The 27,158-nt window shown below is 39.8% G+C and overlaps 1 protein-coding gene across 5 annotated transcripts in view; it reads left to right on the forward strand.

Moving 5' to 3' along the window:
- Nucleotides 1-26,863, forward strand: part of pacsin1b (protein kinase C and casein kinase substrate in neurons 1b) — a 98,137-nt gene extending 71,274 nt beyond the window's left edge. For 4 of the 5 annotated variants that reach the window (XM_048612214.1, XM_048612212.1, XM_048612211.1 and 1 more), the window contains exons 7-11: nt 2,241-2,361; nt 4,827-4,948; nt 16,436-16,540; nt 19,634-19,833; nt 20,154-26,863. In XM_048612214.1, coding sequence (XP_048468171.1) covers nt 2,241-2,361; nt 4,827-4,948; nt 16,436-16,540; nt 19,634-19,833; nt 20,154-20,263 — 658 coding nt within the window. In that variant the 3' untranslated portion in view covers nt 20,264-26,863. The remainder of the gene's footprint in view (nt 1-2,240; nt 2,362-4,826; nt 4,949-16,435; nt 16,541-19,633; nt 19,834-20,153) is intronic. The other variant, XM_048612216.1, reaches the window with a different exon arrangement.
- Nucleotides 26,864-27,158: the final 295 nt, after the last annotated feature.

Below are 27,158 nucleotides of genomic sequence, written 5' to 3' on the forward strand. Positions count from 1 at the left end.
CCCATAGTGTCCAGGGATGTGGAAGCTAGGTGGATTAGCTGTGAGAAATGCAGTGTTACAGGGATGGAGTGAGTCTGGGTGTGATGCTCTTTGCAGAGCTGGTGTAGACTTTTTGGGCCGAATGGCCTGTTTCCACACTGTAGAGATTCTGTGATAGATCCCTCTGTATATTGATGTTACTAAGGGTTCTGCTGGTTACTGTATACTTCCCTCCTGCGTTAGAAATGCATCACCTCACATTTGTCCAGATTAAACTCCATGTGCCATTTCTTCACCCAAGTCTCCACCCTATCTGCATCCTGCTGTATGGCCTGGCAATCCTCCTCACAGCCTATAGCTCCCCCAGTCTTTGTGTCCTCTGCAAACTTACTTATCATGCTACCTACTTTCTGCTGCAAATCATAAACTACAAATAACCGGGATCCCAGCAATGATCCCTGCAGAACACTACTGGTCATAGCTCTCCAGTCAAAAGAAAACACCCTTCTACTGCTACTCTCTGTCTTCTACAACTAAGCCAGATCTGAGACAACAAGGTGTAGAGCTGGATGAATACAGCAGGCCAAGCAGCATCAGAGGAGCAGGAAAGCTGACATTTTGGGCCTAGACCCTTCTTCAGAAATGGGGGAGGGGAAGGGTGTTCTGAAATAAATAGGGAGAGACGGGGAGGCGAATAGAAGATGGATAGAGGAGAAGATAGGTGGAGAGGAGACAGACAGGTACGAGAGAGTTGCAGTGGGAGAGAGATCCACTGAGGTTTTTCCGGAGGGAGGAGGGTAACTTCTTCAAGGTAGGCATCCTTAGAGGCTTCGCAGTGGGGTTAAAATTCGAAATTCGAAAGAATGACCCTTCTTCTGAAATGTGGGAGGGGAAGGTGCTCTGAAATAAATAGAGAGAGGGGGAGGCGGTGATAGAAGGTGGAAAGAAGACGGACAGGTCAAGGAGACGGGGATGAGAGGGGGGTGCTGGTCTTGGGATGAGGTTGGGAGTGGGGAGATTTTGAAGCTCATAAAGCCTACATTGAGACCATTGGGTTGTAGAGTTCCGAGGCGGAATATGAGGTGCTGTTCTTCCAATTTTCATAAACATATATGTGCTGCATCACATGATGCATACACATGATGGTGACAGTAGCGGTAACTTAATGTTTTGAAGATAACGAGGGATTCACTGAACGGGTAGCATAAGGTGACCAGCCTTCAAATGGAATTGGAGCATCAGTGATATTTGTGTAGAACTGGGGCAAATTCTTACATTACAGATTACAACAAATGACAACCAAACAGCACAAATAACAAGACTACTGCAATCACAAAATGCTCCAGGAATGCTAACCAGGGAGAAGAGCTGTCTACAGAATACAGACAAGCCATGTTGTCAGGATCATTCTTGTAAACCGATTTTAAAATGAACAACAATTCAGAAAAACACACGGGGATATTATTTATGAGATAATAGCCACTGGTGGCTAGAAAACATTTTGCCAAATATGCACCTGTAATGATCCTGCCTGTATCAGTGCTATGTTTAGGTATGCCATTTAAAAAACTAATTCTGTTCTTTGATCTCCTTAAACCTTCCTTCCTTATACAAATCACTAGCATTTTTGAAATCACTTCCAGTCCTGAATTCAAGTGCATACCCTCTAATTATTTGACTGCGGTCACTATGCATTGTCCTTCCTCAAGTCTTACTTCAGTAATACAGCTATCTTTAATCTGCATTTTTTGACAGTCTGCTGAAGCTACTTTTAATTTGTCCCTTTGATTTCAGCTAGTTGTTGTTTTTAAATTCTGGCAGAAATTCCTTGGGATATTTACGGGTGGGGGGCAGTCCTTAACCATTGGTTATTTATATCGTTCTCCTACTCTTTGTGCTTATACCAAAAGTCTTTTTCCTCTTGGTTACTGAGGGTAGTAACAGGAGGTGGAAGAGGTTTCTTGCACCGTTAAATCTTCCAAGCCAGATAGGACTCCACCTTTAATATTTCTTCCAGATCAAAATGTCTCCAGAGTGTAGTTCCTTCCATTTTCTAATTTTTCTCTTTCCCACTGCAACCCTGTCTGGCACCTCTACATCCCCTTGCCTTGCCACCCACAAAATCCTATTAATTACTAACCTTTTAACAGACTGGGAAGCCAAGTGTCTCCAACAATGTTATGAATGTGGGGGAGTGTACAAATTACAATAGTTGTAAATGTGTTACTATTATTTACAATTTATCCATCTGTCCTCTTTAGCTATGCCAACATTTACCGAGAGCTGGAGCAGATAATCCGGATTGCAGATACACAAGAGGATCTCAAATGGTTCAGTAGTACACATGGACCTGGAATGCCAATGAACTGGCCTCAGTTTGAGGTAATGTTTCTTTTGTTCTCACAATAACACATTTATAACTAAACATGAGTTTGTTTTTCTCAATATTGTAGTGATCTTGGAGAGCTATTTTGTATGTAGCTGTGACTCATTCTTGAACCCTGGTAGGGGTACGTAAACCACTAAGTAACCCAATAACATGTCACTGTAGAATTTAAACAAGAAAAAGATTTTTGACAGAGTACAAATATTCAAAATTATATAAAACTGTGCCTTGAATTATGTTGATCAGTGACAGTTCTAACATGAAAATATTTGAGAACGTCAGCTTGGTTTAGTGGTAGCATTTATTTCCAATCAGAAAATTGCTCGGTCCATCTCCACCGTATTTCTTGGGTCAGCTTGATTATGGATTCTTCAGCCAGTACTGAAACAAAACTGCATTGTTGGAAGTTTTATTTTTAGAATGAAATATTAAGCTTGCCTGTTCAGGTGGATAAAATTTCGAAGGTGGTACTCAAAAAAGGCAAGGAACTTCTTGTTGCCAAGCATTCCTCAACAACTGCCAGCAAAACAGATAGACATGTTCACCTCATTGCTTTATGTGAGAAATTATTATATGTACAGAATGACAATGCCTATCTTCAGTAATAATTGTTTGGCTGTGAACTACATGGAAATATAGTAGATGAAAAATGTTACAAAAATGAGTCCTTTTTGATTTCAAAAGATTAACATTCAGAGGCAATTTGGCATCCAAAAGGAATCTACAGCAATTCGCAATCCAGTACCAACAGTTTCATTAAATAATTCCATGGTTTTTGCCTTCATTATATTACCATTCCACATGATGTTCTTCACACAAAATATAAATCTGCATGACTCAAATATTAGAAGAAGTATGTCTTTATCTCCTACTCGGTTCCCCTAATTTCACATTTTAGTTTAGGGTAGTATTCTGGATCTTGCCTTTCTCGTAACACTACTAGAGACTGGACAAAGTACTCTATACATAGCATCCTAGCTTTCAGTATTGGAAGGCTGCAATTTCATCATTAATCCAGTATTCATGAACAATCTCTCCAACTGTTCCCATGAATGAAATGTTTTCCTTGTCTTGGTGGCCAGAACTAATGTATTCCGGTTGATGATCTGAGTATGCATGGAAACCTAAATACAACTTTCTGGACTCTAGGTTCCTCACTTCATTTGTAGAGATTAGATATTCACTGCATTAGTTTCAATACAATCTATGGATTTCTTTGAATACAATTTAGAGTGCACTTACCTGTTTTTCCTCCATAGTATTACTTTGGATGTACCCAATCTAAATTTCACAAATAGATTTTGTTTTTATTCTGGTACATTTATAACTCTCAAATAAATGTTACATTTCTTATATATTATCCAGAGCAGGTAAAATTAGTAAATATGCAAATACCTAGCCAGAACCACTCTAGCAGCTCTGTCCTTTTGGATTTAGGCAGCTCAGTCATTAGTGATGGTACTGACTCACTCCTGTTAATGGAAACTGAAGTCTCCCACCTCACATACATTCTGCACTCTTGCCACCCTCAGTGCTTGCTCCAAGTACTGTTCACCAATGGTGTAGTACTGATTCATCAGCCAAAGGTCAGGGAGCCGGAAGGTGGGATTCAACAGGTTTCTTTACTCATGTTTAACTGATAGCATGAGATTTTGTGGTGTCCAGCGTCAATGCTCAGTGAATGAGATGGAGTTTTAACAGCAATAATAGTTATACTGTAGCCATTGGTGTTTAAATTCATATTTTTAGTGAACTCTTGTTTCACCATCTGCCATAGAAGCATTCAAACCCATGTTCCCATAACATTTTACTCTCTATTACTAGATCAGTGACATTATCATTCCATCACTATCTCCCCTCACCTTCTCTTAGAATCACGGTTTGTCTCCTGGCTTGGTGGTAATGGTAGAATGAGCAGGCTGCTGCAGTTGAGGTTACAGATTGTGGTGGATTAAAGTTCTGCTCTCAATAATGGCCCACAATGCCAAATTGGCTGGACATTCACCTCTGAACCCAGAGCTTCAGTATTGAAGCATCATACTACTGTCTGTGGATGAGACATTAAACAGAGTCCTCATCTGCCTTCCAGGGTGGATGTAAAAGGTCCTGTGATGTTGTTAATGAGAGGATAAGCAGAGGCATCCTGGATGTCCTGACCAATATTTATCATTCTGTCAACCTCATGAAAAACAATTTTTGTCCCATTGCTGTTTGTGGAAGGTTGATAACACAAAGTGGTTGCTATGTTTCTGATATCACAATAGTGACCATATTTCAGAAAGTAATTCACTGGTTGTAAAACATTTTGAGATGGTCTGGTTGTTTAAAAAAAAAACCCAATATAAATGTAAGATTTTAAAAATATGTTTATATATGTGCATGTCATTGCATTGCATTGCTGCAGATACATGGTTTTAATTTACTGTGTCTAAAAGGACAAAACTTAACTTATCTTTTACAGGAATATTCTCAAGACATGACTCATACAGTTGCTAAAAGAGAGAAAGTAAAAAAGGTTAATGAAGGTATAACAAATGTCTCACCAGGAGGAGAGCAGGGGACACAAGCTGTGGACCGGGGCAGGTAGGTGTACTTTAAATTAGTAATTGTGGTAGAATACTAAGGATCTGATCTTGTTTTTGTGTGTGTTGTTTAATTCTTCTATCGTGTGTTTGGCACACTCATTAGGTATGGCCTGTCCAGGATCCTTGCTTAGTTTCTAGACTGTATTACCACATAGTAATAAATGTTACAAAAGGAATTGTTTACATATTTACTGGAATTTTATTCTCGTATCTGCTCAGAGCTGGGCTGCATGACTTGTGCGAGAGCATCAATATTGTGAAATAAGTTTTTTTTTTTTTTTTTAAGAAAATATATATGAATAGCAACAGCAAGGGCACTTTACCTGAAGTGTCAGCTCCTATTAGCTCAGATCAGTAATTTGGAAACACAAAATAAACAATTTACATGACAAATCCATAAAATAATGACAGCAAACTTTCAAGGGTCAGTGTTCTCACAATTTTGCTGTTCTTGTTCTGCTTAATGTTAGGGTTGGTCGGAGTAGATGACAGTGATTAAATAACTTTGGTGATTTGGCTATAATTTAACTAATATGACAGGCCCCTTCTTGTGGAGAGTTTGTTATTTAAGCCAAGGACATACCCCCAAGAGGAACTCCTGCTACTGTGAACTGAGCTTGTTGTTATATTAACGGACTACCACTTTTTGACTTGCAACATCTACTTTCAATATCTGAGGCCCTTTATGCACTAAATGTTTTTAAAATGGGAAAAACACTGAAATAAGATGGCCACCATGATTATCTGACCAGGTTGAGTCAAGCTTCATGAAGCCATCAATAAAAAAGACTTCTGAAGTGAACACATCATCAAAATGACTGAAATCAGTCATTCGGACCTGTATCTTCTGTTTGATTTACACCTTTCTAGAAGTTCCGTTATATTGGAATGAAAGTGCCTGCAGATTATCCAGCATGGACAAAGAAAACAATGAAACTAGATGTGGGAATGTACAAAAGAACTATATTCCAGGCAATTTTCTTTTTGGCAGAGGAGAGAACAGAATGATGGCGTCACAACAACAGTATTGGGAGGCCTGCTGTCTTTCTCACCCTGTTTTTTTTTCTTATTCTCAGCATCTCAGAAAGCAATACCTAATGAAAAACAAACTGAAGAAACATCAATTTTGTTAGAACTCAAAGATATCTACAAATTTTGCTATTGCTGAGGATACAAGTCATCAATTTAACTGTAGTCTCAGGTTCAAACCTAAGACCTCAAAAATTCCAACTTTTAAACTGCATTTTTAAAATCTTCCTGGTTGCACTAGTATTCTCCCTCTCTTTAAAAGTTGTACCTGTGTTTATGTGTGTGCCTATCTGATATCACATGTTGAGACAGAGACCAGAGTGGTGCACTGTTTCTGTTTCTAGGTCCAGTCTCTCTGCTGGTCACAACCAATATGAAATTTAACTAAATAGTTTATATGGCCAACTAGATAGGTCTCGGGTCTCAAATTGTGTCAGAATCATTATGGAAAAACAAATTGGCCATATTTCTTTTATCAATAACGCATGATTGATTTAGTACCAAAACAAACTTACTCAAACCAAGATGCAAAGTTTATTGACAACTGATTTGAATTGTGCAAATGTATATCCATGCTCCAAAGCTGACACACTCACACTCAGTCTTTCACTACCACATGCACACAAATCTGAAGAGAAGCAAAAAAATGAAAACTCAGCAGAATGTTCACTCTAAAGTACTTTGGCCAGATAGTAGTTAAACTCCTGATGAAAGGCTAATAGGAACCTAGGAGCGAGAATTGACCATTACACTGGCCTGCTCTGCCATTCTAAATCATGTCGGATGCTACGTACAAAATTCTAGACTATGCAAAGACCGTACAGAAATGCTTTAGTATCTGTAAATGGAGATAAAGGTTTTTTTAAATGAATGAAGTATATTTTTGCAATTGGAAAAATGTACAAAGCTCTAGAAAAGTACGGGAAGGATGTACCCAAAGCCACCCTCACTGTGATGGCCACCTTTTGTGTGTGGCTGCATCAAGCTGAGTGTTAGACCCTTGGTAAGCAAACACCAAGTGTCACTATGCACTGAGGTTCTACCTGTCCCAGAGTTATGAAGGATAGGCCTGACCTCGTTGCTCCAAATAGTTGGGTTATTCTGTATCGCCTGAAGAATTTGTGAAGGAAAACACCTTTGACCACAAGTCCATCATAGAACATAGAACATAGAACATTACAGCGCAGTACAGGCCCTTCGGCCCTCAATGTTGCGCCGACCTGTGAAACCAATCTGAAGCGCATCTAACCTAAACTATTCCATTATCATCCATATGTTTATCCAATGACCATTTAAATGCCCTTAAAGTGGGCGAGTCTACTATTTTTGCAGGCAGGGCATTCCACACCCTTTACTACTCTCTGAGTAAAGAACTTACCTCTGCAGGCAGTGGTCAGCACATAACATCCTCAATACCCTGCGGGAAAAGGATCCTGTTGCTTAGTTCCCTAAGTAGACTGTCAAAATCATTCAACAGAATGCCTCCTCACCAGAAATTTCCAACAAGCACCAAGACGTAGCTTGGCTGGTGTTGAGAAAGGCACGACCCATCAGATCCTTGATGTTCTCCCAAGCTCTCTCCACCACCACATGCTTCCCTCAAAGCAGCTGAGGGGGTGAAGAGACTAACCCACATCTCCTCCTGGAATGTGCCTATGCAAAGAAGGTCTGGAGAGAGAAGCAGTGGTTTTTGCCGTGATTCATCTTGAACAGCTCCGTGACACACGGCTGTCTGCTCTACGGTCTGTTCCTCGGGATGCAAACTGAGACATCGACTGTGCCTGGAGGACCATCAACTTGGTGAAAGTCACTCTTTGGTCTGCCCAAACCTTTGTTGGTCTTCCAGTGTGAAGAGTTGACCTCAATCAAGCATTGCACACTGGCACGTTCAAAAGCCCAGCACTACGTGCTGAGGGGTGCACAAAAGCTTGGGGCAGCTGCCACCAAGGCGCAGTGAGGAAAGACCACTGTCTAAGGTCTTTCTGCCAAAGTGTAACAGGAGTCTGTTTAGTTATCAGACCCACCCTCTGCCATTGCCTCAAAATGTATGCACATATTTTTCTTGCATAAGTTAAAAATGCATTTGTTTTTGCACCTGCACGGTGGCTTTGTGCCATGTCAAATTCCAATATGTCATTTCAGTTTTCTTTCCTCATCACAGTCTGTACAGAACATAGTGAGAACCCTTTATATGTATTTATAGATAATTTCTTTATGAATAAAGTATATTTTGTAATAAAAAAAAACCTTAATGTCCTATTCCTCTGCTGTTCCCATTTCCTTTGACGTCACTAGTGTCTACAATGCTATCAGTCTTTGTCTTGAATTTATTGACTGAGCTTCTAATGGGGTAGAGAATTCCAAAGATTCTTCACCCTCTGGGTGAAGGAATTCCTCCTTATCTCAGCCATAATTGTCTTGTCTTTTTTTTCTGAGATTGCATCCCCTTGTTCAAGACCCCACAGTCAGGGGAAACATCCTTCGGCCTCTAGTCTGTGCCTTTTTAAGAATTTTACAAGTTTTTGTTGGAGATCACCTCTCCGTCTTCTAAACTTTAGAGAATACAGGCCCAGTTCCCTTAATCTCTCTTTGTAAGACAGTCCTTTCATCCCAGGAATCAGTCTGGTGATCCTACACTGCATTCTGTTTATGACAAATATATCCTTCCTAAGGCAAGGGGACCAGAACTGCGCACATTACTCTAGGTGTGGTCTTATCAGTATCCTATAAAATTGAAGCAAGACTCTCTTGTCCCTGTACTCAAATTCTCTTGCAATAAGTGCTGCAGTCATGGGTTTTTAACAATAATTCCCTCTTGAGAAGTGGGCATAGCCAGCTGAACCAGCATTTATTGTTTGTCCCATATAGCCCTTGAGAAGATGGTGGTGGTGAACTGCAGGTCATGTGCTGTAGGTAGACCTACAATGTCCTAAGCGAGGGTTTCATTCCTTTCTCATGGTTGATACAACTGATTTAATTGCCATCTGAAACAGCAAACCAGAGTAGGTTTGGAGTCACATTTAGGTAAAGACAGCACTTTCCTAAAGAGAAACTTCCAACAACTGGCAATGGTTCTATGCTCATCATTAGACTCTTAATTCCAGATATTCTTTTTTCCCTCTGTTGAATTTAAGTTCTATGATTGACCACGGTCGGATTTGAACCAGTTTCCCACAATATTGCCAGGGTCCCTGGATTAGTAGTCAAGTGGTAATACCACTAGGCCATCATCTCCCTCAGCCAACGGTGTTCTGAATTTGAAGTTATTTTGCACACTGATACTGGCACTGGCCAGTTTGTAATTTGCTGAATTCCCTTGGCTTCACGTAGTGGGGCAGAAAATCCTCTTCAGGATCTCTCCGAGTTATAAAGGTGACTTTTTGAGCAGAGTTGTAAGGAAAGGGAGAGCAATGGATTATTGCTTCTTAAGCAGGTCTCAAATTCTCTCCGACTCCATTCAAAAATGCTCCAGTCTTATCCCACACTCAAACTGAGCCATGTGACCTGTCCCTGAAAGTTCAACAGATCATGTGACTCTGTCCAAACCACAGATGCAACATTGTTGCTATTGAACTTTGCCTTTTTTTGAGCAACGTCTCCTTTACCTTTGCATCATTTTTGAAGCCATCTTATTCTATCTCTGTGACATTGCCAATTCCATTTCTCTTTCAGCTTGTTTGCTGCTGAAATCCTCATTCATTCCTTTTTTTTAATGATACCGGCTGATTGTAATACTGGACAAGTCAGATTCCTCAGTAAAATCTGGCTGTAGACAAGGGGTCTTGCTTCATTGCCTTGTATCTGCCCACCCTTGGCTCTCTCTCTCTTCCCACAGCCTCATTCTGCTATTCATTTTTCCTAGTCCCACTCCCAACCCCTGCTCTTACCGTGAGTCTTCAGGTATGATCTTTCCTTCTCTGTTGTCTTCTTGCTTCCCTTCTGAATTTGAACTGAGGTCCTGGGCTCCATCTAGTGACAGAAGTTGATCAATTCTGGTCTGGGAGTCCAGTTGTATCAATCAGTTTTTCCCACTAGATGGAACTTGTTCAGTCTAACAGTACAATATTACCTCCTTTATAGTTTTGAATTTACCTAATTTATATTATTCTATTTTTACCTGTGTAGGATTTTAGCTATTTAAAGTACTGGTGGTGCAATATTTCATCTTAGAGGTATGTTTCTTTTTTTTTAATCTGCTAAGGAAGGCCAATTGGAATTTAACTGCAGTTTTACTGTTTGTTCCTATAGGTTAGGAGAAGGAATCAATGTTTCACTTAGCTTCAGTTTTCAGGAAGGCAATCCCAACTGTGTATTCTTGTGAAGTGGCATGAGCAGCTTTACTCTGTTAGATATACTGTGTTAATTCAAATTTTTTATTTCGGTTTTCTGTGTTGTTCATCCATTCCAGTATTTGTTCAGTTAGACTAGTGGAGCACTCGTGTGCTGAGTTTCATTTAGCACAGCTGCCTGGATATTGTCATAGCATTATGGCCCAAGGCTATACTACGGAGTGCAGTCACCACTTCTGAATGTCATATTGCATAAAGTTGACTGCATATTGACACTTTTTGATGTTACCAATCTTCAGAAGAGGCCCAATAGTATGATCCACATTTGACCGAAGACTCTTTAAAAGCATTGCCTCCTGCGCTCATGCTGGGTGCGACTATGAATCAGAATAAAGTTGTTCATAAATAATGCCCCTGTTAGTTTCACGATTACCAACCCTATTTTCCAATGATGTGGGAGCTTTGTTACGATCTATTGATTGTGAAACCACTTAGTACTAATTCATAACACCAGTTAATAGCCTAGTGCTTTTCGTACTAAATGTGGAGTTTGCTTCACTAGGTTTGTACCTCTTTCTAAAATGTGCTGTTATAGTAGAGGCAAGGTTTTCTTTTACAAGGTCTGTACAGTGATCATTTGTGTGAGTTCTGTAAGAACGTGCATGTTTACAGCAGATAGGTCAATGAGAATGAAGTGAAGGCGGCTACCTTTTTAGTTTCCTCAATACCTGATGTGGACCTAGAATGATAACTATGCCCTTCAGGGTATGGCCAGTCATGGTAATGATCTACAACTCTTTCTGGTACACTATGAAGTAACGTGCCTAACCAAGGCTATCTGCCTGGTTGGTAATGATTAGCTGGAGGTTTCCTTGACCTTGTTTGATCTAGAGGCATAGTCAATGTTGATGGTGACCATGGTTGCTCCCATTCAAGAGGATGTCATCATCCAGGGAATTGCAATTTTGTAAAGCATTTGATTATGCAGATAAATTCATCCGTCACTGTGGCTAGTATTGATCTTTAAATTTCAGATAGTACCATAATAGAGTTTGAAAGCTTGCACTCAAGGAAAGTACTTGCAATGAAAACAAGCAATGAGAATGCTGGAGAAACTCAACAGGTCTGGCAGCATCTGTGGAGAGAGAAAGTTTCAATTCACCAAATCTGAAGAAGAGTCATACCAGACTCAAATCTTACTGTCCCGCAGGCCCGACCAGTCCCCCTCCACTGATACCCTCATCTGCTTAGCTGAACTCGTCCTCACACTCAGCAACTTCTCTTTCAATTCCTCCCACTTCCTACAGACAAAGGGGGTAGCCATGGGTACCCGCATGGGCCCAAGCTACGCCTGCCTCTTTGTAGGTTACGTGGAACAATCCCTCTTCCGTACCTACACCGGCCCTAAACCCCACCTCTTCCTCCGTTACATTGATGACTGTATTGGCGCCGCCTCGTGCTCCCACGAGGAGCTCGAACAGTTCGTCCACTTCACTAACACCTTCCACCCCAACCTTAAGTTTACCTGGACCATCTCTAACACCTCTCTCCCCTTCCTGGACCTCTCTGTCTCCATATCGGGCAACCACCTAGAAACCGATATTCATTTCAAGCCCACCGACTCCCACAGCTACCTAGAATACTCCTCCTCCCACCCACCTTCCTGCAAAAATGCTATCCCCTATTCCCAATTCCTTCGCCTCCGCCGCATCTGCTCCCAGGATGAGGCATTCCACTCCCGTACATCTCAGTTGTCCTCGTTTTTCAAGGACCGTAACTTCCCCTCCTCGGTGGTCGAGAACGCCCTCAACCGTGTCTCCCACATCTCCCGCACCTCATCCCTCACACCCCGTCCACGCAATAAAAACCAAAAAAGAATCCCCCTCGTCCTCACGTACCACCCCACCAACCTCCGGATCCAACGCATCATCCTCCGACACTTCCGCCATCTGCAATCCGACCCCACCACCAAAGACATCTTTCCCTCCCCACCTTTATCTGCTTTCCGGAGGGACAACTCTCTCCGTGACTCCCTTGTCCGCTCCACACTCCCCTCCAGCTCCACCACACCCGGCACTTTTCCCTGCAACCGCAGGAAGTGCTACACCTGCCCCCATACCTCCTCCCTCACCCCCATCCCAGGCCCCAAGAAGACTTTCCACATCAAGCAGATGTTCACCTGCACATCTGCCAATGTGGTATACTGCATCCGCTGTACCCGGTGTGGCTTCCTCTACATCGGGGAAACCAAGCGGAGACTCGGGGACCGCTTTGCAGAACACCTACGCTCGGTTCGCAATAAACAACTGCACCTCCCAGTCGCGAACCATTTCAACTCCCCCTCCCATTCCTCAGACGACATGTCCATCCTGGGCCTCCTGCAGTGCCACAACGATGCCACCCGAAGGTTGCAGGAACAGCAACTCATATTCCGCTTGGGAACCCTGCAGCCCAATGGTATCAATGTGGATTTCACAAGTTTCAAAATCTCCCCTCCCCCTACCGCATCCCAAAACCAGTCCAGCTCGTCCCTGCCTCCCTAACCTGTTCTTCCTCCCACCTATCCCCTCCTCCCACCTCAAGCCGCACCTCCATCTCCTACCGACCAACCTCATCCCGCCCCCTTGACCTGTCCGTCCTCCCTGGACTGACCTATCCCCTTCCTAACTCCCTACCTACACTCACCTTTACTGGCTCCATTCCTGCCTCTTCGACCTGTTTGTTTCCTCTCCACCTATCCTCTCCTCTATCCCTCTTCTATCCGCCTCCCACTCTCTCCCTATTTATTTCGGAACCCCCTTCCCCTCCCCCTTTTCTGATGAAGGGTCTAGGCCGGAAACGTCAGCCTCTCTGCTCCTATGATGCTGCTTGGCCTGCTGTGTTCATCCAGCCCTGTACCTTGTTGTCTCGGATTCTCCAGCATCTGCAGTTCCTACTATCTCTCTCAACAATAATGCTGTTTCTCTATCTCCTGTAGATGCTGCCAGATTTGCTGAGTTTCTCCAGTATTCTCGATCTGTTTCAGATTACCAGCATCTGCAGTACTTTGCTTTTATTTGAGGAAAATAGTGGAACATTTCTCTTACAGAACACAGGATTGGACATCTTGGGGAAAATAATTCTTGAAATACAGAATTGTTTTGAAATTAAATACTGAATCTCAAGTTGGATAAGCATCAGAGCAGTAGGTGTGACAGTGGCTGACATCATAAATCATCAAACTAGTTCTTTGGAAGAAATACTAATAGGTTTTAATAATTACCTTTAATCAGAGAAAAATAAAATTATTGAAAGGGAAATATTTATCAGAAGAATTCCGCAATCAGGAATAGATTATTTAAGACCATAAGACCATAAAATATTGGAGCAGAATTAGACCATTTGGCCCATTGGGTCTGCCCCACCATTCAATCATGGCAGATATGTTTCTCAACCCTATTCTTCTGCCTTTTCCCTGTAACTTTTGATCCCCTTGCCAATCAAGAACCTATCTATTTCTATCTTAAATGCACTTAATGACTTTGCCACAGAAGGCTGTGGATGCAATGAGTTCCACATATTCACCACGCTCGAGCTGAAGCAATTCCTCCTCATCTCAATTGTAAACAGTTGTCCCTTCACTCTGAAGCTATGTCCTCAGCCCCCAGGCTCTATTACTACTAGTGGAAACATTTTCTCCACATCCACTCTGTCAAGGCTTCTCAGTGTTCTATAATTTTCAATGCGATCACCCTCATCCTTCTAAACTCCATTTCATTAACAACCTGTGCAGATCAGTGGAAAACTATGACTATGGAGCTTTGAAAGCAGAATTCATAAGAGACAGAATTGTTGTTTGGAATTATTGAGAGTCAGCCAGATAGATTAATCCAAGAAAGATTTGACTTTGGAGAAGGCTATTCAAGTTGTACTGGAAGCAAAGACCAGAAAGACACTCAGATACTGAGAGAAGGGCAACCTTACCAGAGGAGACCAACAAAACCTATTCACTTCATAATGTACAAGCACTGTACAGACACTTGACAAGTTCTTACAAAGAGTAAGCCAACCAGCAGATACTAAGAGTTTGTGTCAGTGCTGAGGAACAAAAACTGTCAAGCATTCTCAGCTATAACAAAAGAATGCTGCATACCACACTGTAGGTCACTTCCAGAATATGTGCAGAAGTAAGATACTGTTTCACAGCAACAAAAGTGTTGATGGTTACACACACAAGCTCAGTATGGTAGAGCATTAGCTACTGAAAAAGATGCCAAAGGCATTCTTAGGGAACATTAATGATTGACAGAGTTTACTTATGTCAATGGACAACTAATTAATTTTAAGGTTGACAGAGGAGTGAAGAAGAATTCCCAAAATTTAAAGCTTCTCCTACAAGCAACAATGCAACACAAACCATGTATGAGTTCATAATCATAAGTTCTTACTTTTTGAGTCTGTATTCAAGTCTTGATTTCTGTATCCTTAATGTAGCAGAAGGAGTTCAACTAGTTCCGAGAGAACAGTTTTGTTTAGAAACAATCTGTTGTTGACGAACTGGCTAAGGCACAACTGGTAGAAGGTTTCATTAGGGCTTCATGGCAGACCCTAACAGGGAAAACAGGAGAAATGGAGGTTATCAAGTTGACATAAGAGAATTGACAGATCAGAAATCAACCATCAGCAAAGCTTGCCGGAAGAAGCAAATACTGAGAATAAGCAGTATAGCCTACTCAATCTCATTAATGAATCTCTGACTGAAGATGTTCAGACATCAAAACTGCTCTCCAAGCAAACTGATACAGGACATTTGACTTTGATTTTGAATCTTCCAAAGAAGAGGTAACAAAGGTAGCAAGCAGCAGTTCTCCAGTAATGTGACTATGTGAAAATGTCCAGCTCACCAGTAGGATAACAGATTAAAGACATTCAACCTAATCAAGAAGTTGAAGTCATGAGCTTACATACTTACATACCAGCAAATTGAAACTAAGTATTACCTAAAGAGAAACTGCACGTGGTTCCATGGAAACCAGACCAATATCCACAGATTAGAAATATGGTTAAAAATAAATTATCTGGACTTGACATCTAGGACACTGCAAGGAACAAAGTACTAATTTCAATAGAGCAGGCATCTTCCGTGATGGACCTCCAAAGATTAAATGCCCCAGATGACGTTATGGGACAACCAACTAAGTTAGCAGGGAAGAGTCTATCTGCAAACAAAATTCAGGAGATTAAAGGTCCTTACAAAAGCGGAATGTAGTAATTACTAAGTTTAGCAGGAACAGCATCCTTGGCAAAGGATATCCAAGAGATAACAGATCCTTCTGCAGAGAAATGGATCATAGACCAACCAAGGTCAAAAGCAAAAGACCTAACTTTTTACCAAGTCAGAAGGCAGTGCATTCTGAAAGAACTGTGAAACCACCAAACAGTATCTGAATTTGTCAAGTTGGAGACCTGAATGAGAGAGGCTAATGATGAATGTAGATATCTGTATCCCTGAATGCATAAATGTTAACCATGGTGACAAAACTGGAGTAGTTGGGGACGGAGCAGGGAAATCTTTAACTCGTTCAGAGCCATTATCTTGTGAATGTTAAAGTAGTTTTAAGCTTCACCCAGTCTGATGGTGTAACACAGCCTTAGGCCTTAACCACCTGCAGTCAACTCCTGCCTGAAGATCATCCCACAAGGCTCAGCTGTTGACCAGCTCAGTTTGGTAACCAGTCACTTCCCTGTCTTGCCAGAACAGAAAAACTATTTGCCAGACATTACTCTCCAGCAGAATGTGATTTGAGGCCAAGACCTCTGGCTCAAGTATCCCATAGCCAGATTGGGCATGACACCTCTGCCTGCCCGTTCTCTACTGGTGTTTAAAATCAAGCATTTCTTATGCACATAATGAGAGTAACTTTCATTACAGGCATTCCCAAGGGACTATACAATAATTACTATTTATTCATCCAATGTGACATTTCTGTTATTGAAAGAAAGACCTTGCATTTATAAAGCCTTGTGTTCCAAAGTCCTTTTCAGCTAACGATGTGCAATGATGTAGCAAAACAGTCAATTTCTTTGACTTGTAAAGAATATTTGTATTCTGAATTCTTGGTGAGCAGTTGATTATTTCTAGGGATTCTTTACAAATACAGGTGTTCTTTTTCCCATTTCCTGAACAGTGATAATATCTGCCAGAGTAATGACAGAAGTTGCAGTAATAATCCTTTTGATGACGATGAAGCCAACCAGGAGGTGAAAGAGAACCGGAAAGAGGAAGAGAAAAAGTTAGCGAAAACTGTCTGTCGTTGCTTGAGCATTTTGGAGTTTTCACTAACAATTACTAACGTTTGCCCCACTGACTAGTGAAGCTATCAATAGAACTGTTTCCCTGTTCCCTTCAATCTCTAATGTGGTGCATTCATGTTTTAATTTGACTTAATCTTTGTATCTGAGTAAATTTTTCAATATCTTTCTATCTTCTTTCTTGCTGTGCACTCTAAATTTAGTCTGCGCAATGAGCTCATTCTAGAGTGCTGTCTGCTTGATGCAATCTCATAAATAAAGGTAATGCTTTCCTTGCATTCTAATATAAAAAGCAGCTTTAAGGGGAAGAAGAGTACATGGTGTTTAAACTCTCCTCCTATTTCACAAATAAACAAATAAGATAGAGTTTGTTTTTTTTTCTTAAAATGAGCTAATTTTCTGATGACACAGACATTTTTCGCGCTTGGCTGAACAATGATTTCAGCAGCATTCAGAAAGACTCCATTAGAAACATACTCATGAACATGAGTTTCACCAGTCCAAAAACTGACTTGATTCTGCAATATCTTAGAAACACACAGTCCTCTCTCATGTTGAGTTTGAACTTTCAGCCAATAACCTTGTTTCCCACAGTCAGCAGTGCCAGATTAGCCCTTTACTTGGCCCAAAATGCAGGGCTCTTCATTTCAGTAGAGTGGCTCTAGACTCCTGACAAAGATGTCGATGGACAGCCTTGTAAGACCTAAACCCATGTTGTTCATGGAGCTCCAAAATATTGTCACTTTTTTGTTTGTATGTAATAGTCTTTATTACGTACATGTACTTCCAAAAGGATTCCTCTGTATCTTACTACTTTAATGAAAGGCCAATGAGCTGAACTTCGAGTTTTATGTCTCTAAGTTGTTCAAGTCAAACATGGGTGCTCTACTCACATCTTTAACCTCACTCTGCCTTATGCACATGATAATACTAACAACCGAAGTTTCACAAATTTCTTTGTGCTTTTTCAAATTAGTATAATGAAAGAAAATTCCAGGTGCTGTAAATCCAGGATGGAAACAGTGTTGTAATATATACTAAGCCTTTAACACCTTTTATCGAGAGAGGACACGAACAGTTACAATTGAATTGTTGACTTTTCTCTCTACAGATGTTGACTGATTTGTTGTGTATTTTTACTGCTTTGTGTTAACACTGGCAAGATAACTTACTTTTCCCTGCCATCAGTTGAAGACTAAGTTTGGGGCAGCATGGTGGCTTAGTGGTTAGCACCGCTGCTTCACCACGCCAGGGACCCAGGTTTGATTCCAGCCTTGGGTGATTGTCTCTATGGAGCCTGCACATTCTCTCTGTGTCTGTGTCGGTTTCTTCCAGAGATGTGCAGATTAGGTGGATTGACCGTGCTAAACTCTCTATGGTATCCAGGGATGTGCAGGCTGGGTGGATTAGCCATCGAAAATGCAAGGATGGTATGGGTGGAATGCTCTTTGGAGCGTCAGTGTGGACTCGTTGGGACGAATGGCCTGCTCACACACCCATTATCTTAAACACTATGGTCTGCCAGTTACAGTAAAATAAAATGTGTTGAAATTAATTAAAACAACAACAAAGTGAAAGATTGTTATTAGTGCTAGTAATTCACAACTTGACTGATCTCCTGTGAATTTTCCATTTGTTTTTGATTAATGCTTTTTGCCTCTGCTTTTCTTGGGAAGTTTGGATGCTTTTAATTTGGACTAATATTTATAAATCAAATGAGTTTATGTACCTTGAGTCTAGTCTGCAGAAGGGCAGTTGCAGCGATCACATAAGGGAAGCTATTACATGTTACTCAGTGCAATCTAGTTTCATATTGTTTTATTACAGTTACAGCACTGTGTCCATCTATTATTTACAGAATGCAGACATTGCAATAAAGCCAACATTTTTTACCTAATTCTTTGAGAAGGTTATAGTGAGCCTCCCTTTAGAACAACTGCAATCCATATGGTGAATGTGTTCTCATAGTGCTGTTAGGGAGTTCCAAAATTTTGACCTAGCGACCTTGAAGGGATGGCAATTAATTTCCAAGTCCGGATTGTGTGTGTGACTTGGAGGGGATCCTGGAGGAGATGGTCTTCCCATGTGCCTGCTGCCCTGGGCCTTCTAAAGATGTTCTGGCTTTGTTGAAACAGCTTTGGCAATTTTGTTCATGGACCGGAATTACAAATCACAAGAATGCCAGGTAAACCTTTCATTACATCATAGCACTGAACACAACCTGCTCAATGCATTGTTTCATGGTCAAGTTTTATCTATGCCTTGCCTTCTAAATCTTGGAGGAATGCCATCTCAGAACATGTAGATACTTAACTTGGTGTTCTTTGCTTGAGCACCCATGTGCAACTGTGGAGATGGAGGAAGCCAAAATTCTGGGCTTTGCTACTGGCTTGAGGCCAGAAGTGCTTGTTAGTAATCTCTGCTGAGAAACAATGTGTAATGTGAGGTGCGTTTTTGAGAGAAAATTACACTTTGTTCTGTTTTATAAAGAATCCACTTCAAAGTGGATGTAGAACAGACTGTTCGGTAGTTTTTGGATGGAGGAGGAGAAAACATGTTTTTAGCTGTTTCTCTTTCGAGACTGTTCGGTAGACTTTTCCGACAATTTAAAATTGTAAAAAATAATCCTATTGAGTAGCATTGATTTATAAATCTAGAATGAGCATCACATTACACTTTTATTTTCTTTTTAGGCTAAATTTATTTTGCTGCCTGTTGAGATCTGCTTAGAATACTTTGTGTTATACAATGTAAAAACAGAAATACACAGCATACCAGTCAACTCTGGGGCATGGAGGGAAGGACGACACAGAAGGATTCCGCGTTGTTAGTGAACTCTTCAGTTAAAAAAAATCTGGTCTGATGAGGACTTTCCTCGAGAACTTCAGCTTATTTTGCCAATGCTGGCTGTCTGTTCATTTCCACTATCACTGTTTTATTTCGAGTTTCCAGCATTCAGTTTCTCTCCATTTGTCGTCTTGGTGAAGCATTTCCATAGACAATAGATGGCTGCTCTGGTTATGTTCCACAAGTCCGTGTCTTCCTTAGCACTTTTTTTTTTCCCCCTGTTGCAGTGTAAGTAGCTATGAGAAGAACCAGGCTTACTCTGCTGAATGGTCTGATGATGAAACAAGTAACCCCACCACAAATGATGCTAATGGAGGAACAAATCCATTTGATGAGGAAGCATCTCCTGCCCATGGACAGGGAGTGCGAGTGCGTGCGCTGTATGATTATGAAGGTCAAGAGCAGGATGAACTGAGCTTCAAAGCAGGTGAAACTGTGTTTAAAAAAAATCACTTTTTAATGTTTGTGTCATGTGAGTCAACTACAGTTATCTGTCATTGTTTCTTACATAACTAAAGTCTTCCATGATTCTTGGGCTACTTATTCATATGAATAGTGGGCCATAATTTGTAGCAAGGCATCAAATACATCTGCCATTAGTCAGACTTGCGTTTGTACAGTTAGGGTTTTAAAATGTTTTCATGCATCAAGTTGCTGAAAATGAGTTGATAATGATGCAGAGAGGGCAGAAGCTGTGCTTCATAGAATGAGATTATAACTGCTTGTTTTGTCCTCTTCACGTTTCAGGTGATTTCTTAACAAAAATCGAAGATGAGGATGAACAGGGTTGGTGCAAAGGACGTCTGGAGAATGGACAGCTGGGCTTGTATCCAGCCAATTATGTTGAGGTTATCTGATAACACATTGTACTTGCTGAGCTAGTTGCTGCTGCTGTATATATGTGTTCTAGATAATGCTGTTTTTGTGATTTGACAAATCATTTCATTTTCTACTTTTTATTAGTAGAGTAGTGCCCTGTTATCATTTGTGCAAATCATGCTTTCATCTGTGGGCTTAAAAGATTGTATCCTTTAATGGTTGATGTAAAAACATCTATTTAAGAAGAAACCTACTTAACTTATAAAGTGAGCTCTTTTCCATTCTTATAGTGGCATCCCATTTGTTGTCCCTGTTTTGTTTTTAACCAGGAAGCCCCAGTCTGAGCTTGATTTTTTTCCATCCTTACCTTGATCAATCTTACATGCATCTATATATTTCACTTGGTTTCCTGTTAATGATTTTTCTGTTATTAGCCCCTTAATTGGCTGTGCATAATCAATAAATCAGTCTTGTGTACGTGTACACACAGAGAGAGAGAGAGAGAGAGAGACACCACTTTAGGCATTCGGTCCTTTGCATGGATTTGTTGTTCTGTGTGTGTTCTTTTGACAAAACCCATTGACCATTGCAATTTTAGTTGAAGACCATTCATGGGAGTGTCTTGTGTTGTGAGCCATGTGGCCCTTGCATCCGATAATTCTAATTGATCCAGTGAAGGTGACTGTGTTTACCTCATTGAGCAGTGATTTGTCCAATAGCTTCCCAAAGATTTCTGCAGCTTTGCATTATTTCATTAGAGAGCATAAAATTGATTAGTAAGGTATTTGATATTGAATTATTGGTTGGCATTAAAGGGCTCAATCACTTGCTTACCTGTTTATTTGTAGCACTTGGGTAGTTAAGGTAAATGAAATTCAGATTATCAATTTGATAAAACCATAATGATTCAAGTATGCAACTAGCTATCTGTGTTTAAAAAGAAAAAAAAAATTATGTAAACTTTGTGGAAACACTCTGACTCTGCGAGTGGCTGATTTAGTGTAGTGTAATTGTGTTGTCTGTTGACCACTATATTTTAATTGTCAATGCGTTAAGTCTGCTGCAGTGGTTGAAATGTTAATCTATACATTTCCCATTGAAGTAATTATATCTTTTTGAAAAAGTAGCCATTATCTTGTTAGGAATCGTGGAGAATGAATCGAGTATTGCTATTAACTGGGTTTTCTTTTGCTTCTGTGCATTGTAATGTTGGGAAAATTTTTTAAAAGATATTTAGCCTAACAAACCTAGTGGAGTGAAGAGCATTACTGTCCATGCAGCTGTTATGCACACAGGCCTAGGTGTCTAGTTCAATAAAACTTAGGCTGGAAAGTAACTACCACTGAAGGGAAAAGACTTCAAAATGAGTCTTGTAATCTCAAGCTCTTTTGCAATTAAGATGTCCAAGTCCAAAAGTAAAATAGAAAGGCCTGTGAGCATTTTACTGCACTTGCTGGCTTCTGTCACCAGAGGGCTCAAAAGGTCTAAGTAACAGTAAGCACAAATACAAAAGTAAAATATGGCTGAGGCTTGAAATCTGAGATTTAAAAACTGGAAATGTATAGTAGTCTACAGCATATTTGCAGCGAGAAACAAAATTCAATTTTTAGGTGTACTGTAGAACCATTGAAAATACAAATGCTGCCAGACCATCTAGGTGTTTTCAGCATTTGTTGTACTTAGTGAACATATAACCCTTTATTGACAGCACTATTATTGTAGTTCTAGAATGGCTATCATTTTCAACATCTCCAGTGACTTTTACACAAACTTTCTGAAGCCACCCATTTTTTTCTTGGAAAATATAATTCATTTTAAAATGAAAACACTGTGACCTAAGTAATTAATGCAGTCCTAGCCTAAAGTAGTGATATACCAAGTATAATGCAAGATAAATGTAAGTATTAATGTTTGAGAATCATTTCTGTATCTAAGACCTCTCTCATCTTTCTCCCACTCCTCCTCATTTATAAAGTCTGTATTTTTTTTCTCTGCAACTTTTCTTCTTAAAATATTGAACTCAACCCTTTTAATGAACAGTTTTTCAGTTCCATGTTTTGCCCCTCACCTTGTCGAGATTAAAAAATGTTATGCAAACCTTTTATGGTTGATGTTGAAGATCTGTGTTGGAATTACCTAACTGTTTCTTAGGTTAATCATTTAAAAAAATCAGTATGGTGGAGAAGAAAACCTGGTGAATATCAAAATCTGGCTTTTTCCAAGTGAGGCAACAAGAATGAGTGCATATGTTTCTCTCTTTTCATCTGTGTATCTTATATAGACAAGAATTAAGGACTGGAAATTCATAGACTTACAGCATCTCATTTTGGAGCAAACTTTCACAAACTTACTGACTCCATAATTACTGCAGTTAGAAAGTTACCCACTCCCTAGCAGTTTCATGAAAGCTGTTCTGAATTTTAACAGCTATATAATGAAACTATGTCCAGTGGAAGTTGTAATTTTATTAAACCTCTAACTTTGAATGTTCTACTACAGAAACATAGATAAGAAGAAAGGGATGTTGTTATTTAATAGATGTCTTAGCTGGCATGTTGTAGAGTTTTTAAACATTTTCTTGATGCTGGATTCCAGTCAGGAACTAAGAATGTGTGGGAAATGTTGAGTTCTTTGTGTAACACAGTAGGACAGAGACCCTGACATCAGCGACTATTCCCAGCATTTGTCACCAACCTCAGCAGCATATTTCGATGTAAGATTTGTGCTTTAATGAAGTCCAACATTTGTATCCTTAATCTACAGCAGTGATGAGGTTTCACCATTCCACTTTAGACTAGGGAGAAAAGGAAGGAAAATTTGATGGACTTCAATTAATGTGTGTGGTATTCATTTTGATTTACCAGTTCAACTCCCAAAACAATCCTACTAATTGTCAGCACTAAGAGTTTACTGTAAGGTTTGTGTCATGCTTTCCCTCGTCTCGTTGTAGTTTTTTGTCCTGGTTTGCCACTTGCTCCCAGTTTTCTGAGCCAAAATTAGTGCCAAAAACACTTTGCCGTTTTGAGTGTGTGTATGTAGGCAAGCTTGTTTAAAAGTTTGTTTCTCTCCTGAATTTATTCACACATTTAGTCACTCATTCTCCAACTCATTTATTCCCTAATTTATTTCAAACCTTCACAGGCTTTCTGCATGGAGACTCGTTATCTACTTCCAAATTAACTCCAAGAGTGCTTTTTATAGGAGTGACGTAGCAAGCTCACACTCAATATTGGGGATCACGAGGGTGTTGTACTGCACTTCAGAAGCACAATTGGATAGACAGTTTCCAAATTCAACATATGAGAATGTTGTTAAACTTAATTATTTATCATTCACACACCTTTATATGAATTTTGAAATTTCTATGTGAGCAAACAAGTTGTTTCACCACCTTTTCATGGATATTTGTTCAGTGTAATCTAAGATCTCTCCGTCTGTTTGGCCTGGGACTCTATATGTGTCTAACTTTGTCACCAGTGAATCCAATGCTCTTGTAGTTAAATTGTGATTTCTAATTAGCAGTTAGATAGTTGTTTTGTGACCTGTCTGAATGTGCCCATGAGCATTATAGTACTTTTGAAATACCATAGCTACTGGAGTGAGTTATAAATCAGCAGCTGTTGGAGGTTTGGAGGGTGGTTGGGAGGAGAGGAGATCCCAAATGAAGCATTAGATTGTAGAATCATCTGGTTCTGTATGATTCTGGTGTAGTAAATATCTGCTTACAATATTCTTTTGACAGTTCAGCCTTTTAATCTGCTTAAAAACCTGAATTATCCAGCAATTAAGCACTATAATTACCATAGCGATGCAGAAATATAGAACTTTGACAAGTTGAATGATATTTCATGTTAGGGGACTTTGAATTGAGAAATCAACTGCGTTGGCAGATAGTATTTTACAAAAAAATCAATTTAGTAACCCTAAAACCTCCTTTGGTTCCAAACCTTTCTCTGATGTTTTAAAATAATATGCTGAAACACAAAAGCATTTTTTTAACCACATTACCCAACAGTCATCCAGATCTTTAGGTTTACTTCTAAAAATTCCATGCCATGAATATATAAGTAGATCTTGGTTCTTGGTTCTTGTTTCTGGTTCTTGGATGTGCCAGGCTTGTGATATGTACTGCCAGTTCCCCATTGCTCGTTAACCTGAGAAAGCTGACTCCTGCACAGATCAGCCCAAATACTTGTTCTAAATTATGAAAGTCTAGATTGACTGTACAGTCAGCAATTCTAGCCCTCATTAAGATGACAGCAAGTATCAGTTGGAGCAACTGCAGGCTTTTCATAACTTATTTCTCAGTCGGCTTGTGCCTGTCATATGTGAAGTCGAAATGGTATGAGACTGTGCCCTGAAGGTAATCACCTTCTTGGATAAATTCACTCCAAGCAACTTCATACACAATCCACATTATGTGGGATAGCTAACTTAAGAATGTTAATATGTTGTTACTACTTACTTCCTGAATATAACTTTCAAGCGGGCTTAGTTATAAGAACCCAAGTTTCAGATTTTTAATGGTTTTTAACTTCTATGGCTGAAGTTGACTGGAGGAGGTTCTATAATATTAAATTTTTCATTCTTCACTTTGCCCTATTTAACAAAAAGTTGCAGCTGGTAAAGAAGAATGTATATTTAGCAGTGTATTTTGTAACCAAAAATCTATAAAGAATATATAATTTTAAAAGAATACTAACCCTTGCAAAAGTGTAAGTGTAGCTCAAATTGAGAAATGTAACACATTTACAAATCTCAATAACCATATATGCAACATTTAGAATTTCTGAGGATATTTATATTAGAATGAATGGTCTGTGCAGGGGTATCTTGCCCCCCTATGTCTACCAGCTGACAATTGGGTTGCCACCATTTGCCACACTCAGTATCAAGGCAGATAATAACTCATTACGAGGTTTACTTCATTAAGACTGATTTGTTGCTGTCTTTAATTTGATGCCTGCGCATTCTTTGCAAGACAGAGTAAGGGGTGAGAATGGGAGTTTATTTTAAAATCCAGGTTTCTGTCTATTTTGAGAATTCTGTTGACAACATGAAAACAGGGTGGTTTTAACACCATTAATGACCTGGGACACGTTCCAATATCTGCTACTGACCATTCTGCTTAATGCGCAGTCTGTGCGCAATACAAGTTATTTATGAAATGGAAAAGGCAGTATCAGTGCTTAATTCACAAGGTCAATTTGTATGTCAATGTAGTGACATGTGGCAGTGCAACATTCAGTTTGATGTATTGATATACCATTCTGCAAATTCAATTCCAAATACATGTATAAAAGTTGCATTTGATGCTATTGTATAATCGGTGTATATGACTGTAATTTAACTAGTTTCTTGTGATTGTACTGTGTGCATAAGTTTGAATTGAATTTCCTCTATACGTTCACTGTTGTGAAGTGAATGCTCCCTTCCTTTAAAGCCTGTGTTTACATGCTTTAGCTGGAAGTTGATACTACTAATGTAGTGCCTGTTTGAACAATACCTGCTGTTAATGTGAACTGTAATTGAGCCATATTCATATGTGATATGGAGACTGTTCCAGGTTTTTTTGCATAGGATTCTGGGAGTGCCAGCTGGGTTCTGCCTCAGTACCACATGTGTCACATTGACATTACAATAGTGGAATAGAGAGCTTGCCTGGCCAGTGGAAAGAACAATCAAAGACTAAGCTGAATTATGAACTGATTTATGAATCTCTTAAAGACAAGAGTTTGGTTGAGTTGTCATTTTTGAATGTTCCAGAATCTGAAAATTTATTTCAAAATATAGCTGTACCAAGTGGGCATCCATCAAAGCTGGAGGAACGCTGAGAAAATATCTACTTAATGCTCGACGCTTCTATTTATATTCAGACAGTTAAATACACTATCTTTCACTGCAGAAGTTGTGTGGTCCATTCCCTAACTGAGTGGTATTGTCTTTGCTAGCAAGTGCTAATTGCTGTAAAAACTAGTGCTGGTGTACAGGCCACATCTTTGTGTGTCGTCTTTGTACCTCCGTATATTGCAGCAATTTGTATTCTGTTATGATATGTACACTCAGATCCTAACAATAGCGACCATTCAATATGTTTAACTGTCTTCCAGGGTACATTAAAAGAAATGCACTTCCAACATTCACAGTGCATTGTGTAGTTAATTTAGACCCCAGTTTAATTTTAAAAAAAATTCAATGAGCAATTTATGGACTTTTAAAATGTCTTCTGAATTGGGACTATATCCTTAGGCCATTGCCTGACAAATATTTCATTACTTTTCATTGTTTGAGGGAAAACTTTGCCCTTTCCTCCGTGCCCCCAGCACAAAGAAATCAAAATGGTGATTCTTCTCGAGTGCGTCTTTATTGAATTTGGTAATTTGCAGAATTCACCCCATGATGAATTCCAGAATATTGAAGATTTGTAACGGTGGAATGGTCAGCAAATCATGCTAGGAGACAATGGAACAACCATGTCTGAGTGTTACAGTTTTGATCACAGTGGTGGATAACTTCCTTCTATTGTCTGCTCCACTTTGGCAAAGAAAGTAGACGCCTCTATTGAACATACCTGGCGACTTTTGTCAATTACTCCGTTCAAAAGAATATCAATAAAGAGAATATTTTATTGATGTGTACAACCTTTTTATTTTCTGCACTGACTAATGCCCCAAGAGTTTCTGCCTCCTTTTATTGCTTATCTTAAAATGCAAGGATTTTAGTCCTTTTTGAATTTCCTCTATCAAGCACTGGTCATAACTTGCAGGCGAGGAACTTTATTGCATTAGTATTTTGTGATTGAAATATGCATTTTACAAACTAAACCATGGAGGGATAAAACAAAGTGGTGAAGTAAAGAACACATTCCTCCAGTCTGTGCTTGAGAAATCAGAGACTTCTTAAAAAGGTGATCATTAGCCCATTCTAATGTTA

This window comes from Rhincodon typus, chromosome 25 (assembly GCF_021869965.1).
Source record: "Rhincodon typus isolate 14 chromosome 25, sRhiTyp1.1, whole genome shotgun sequence".
In the NCBI taxonomy this organism is placed as follows: Eukaryota; Metazoa; Chordata; class Chondrichthyes; order Orectolobiformes; family Rhincodontidae; genus Rhincodon; species Rhincodon typus.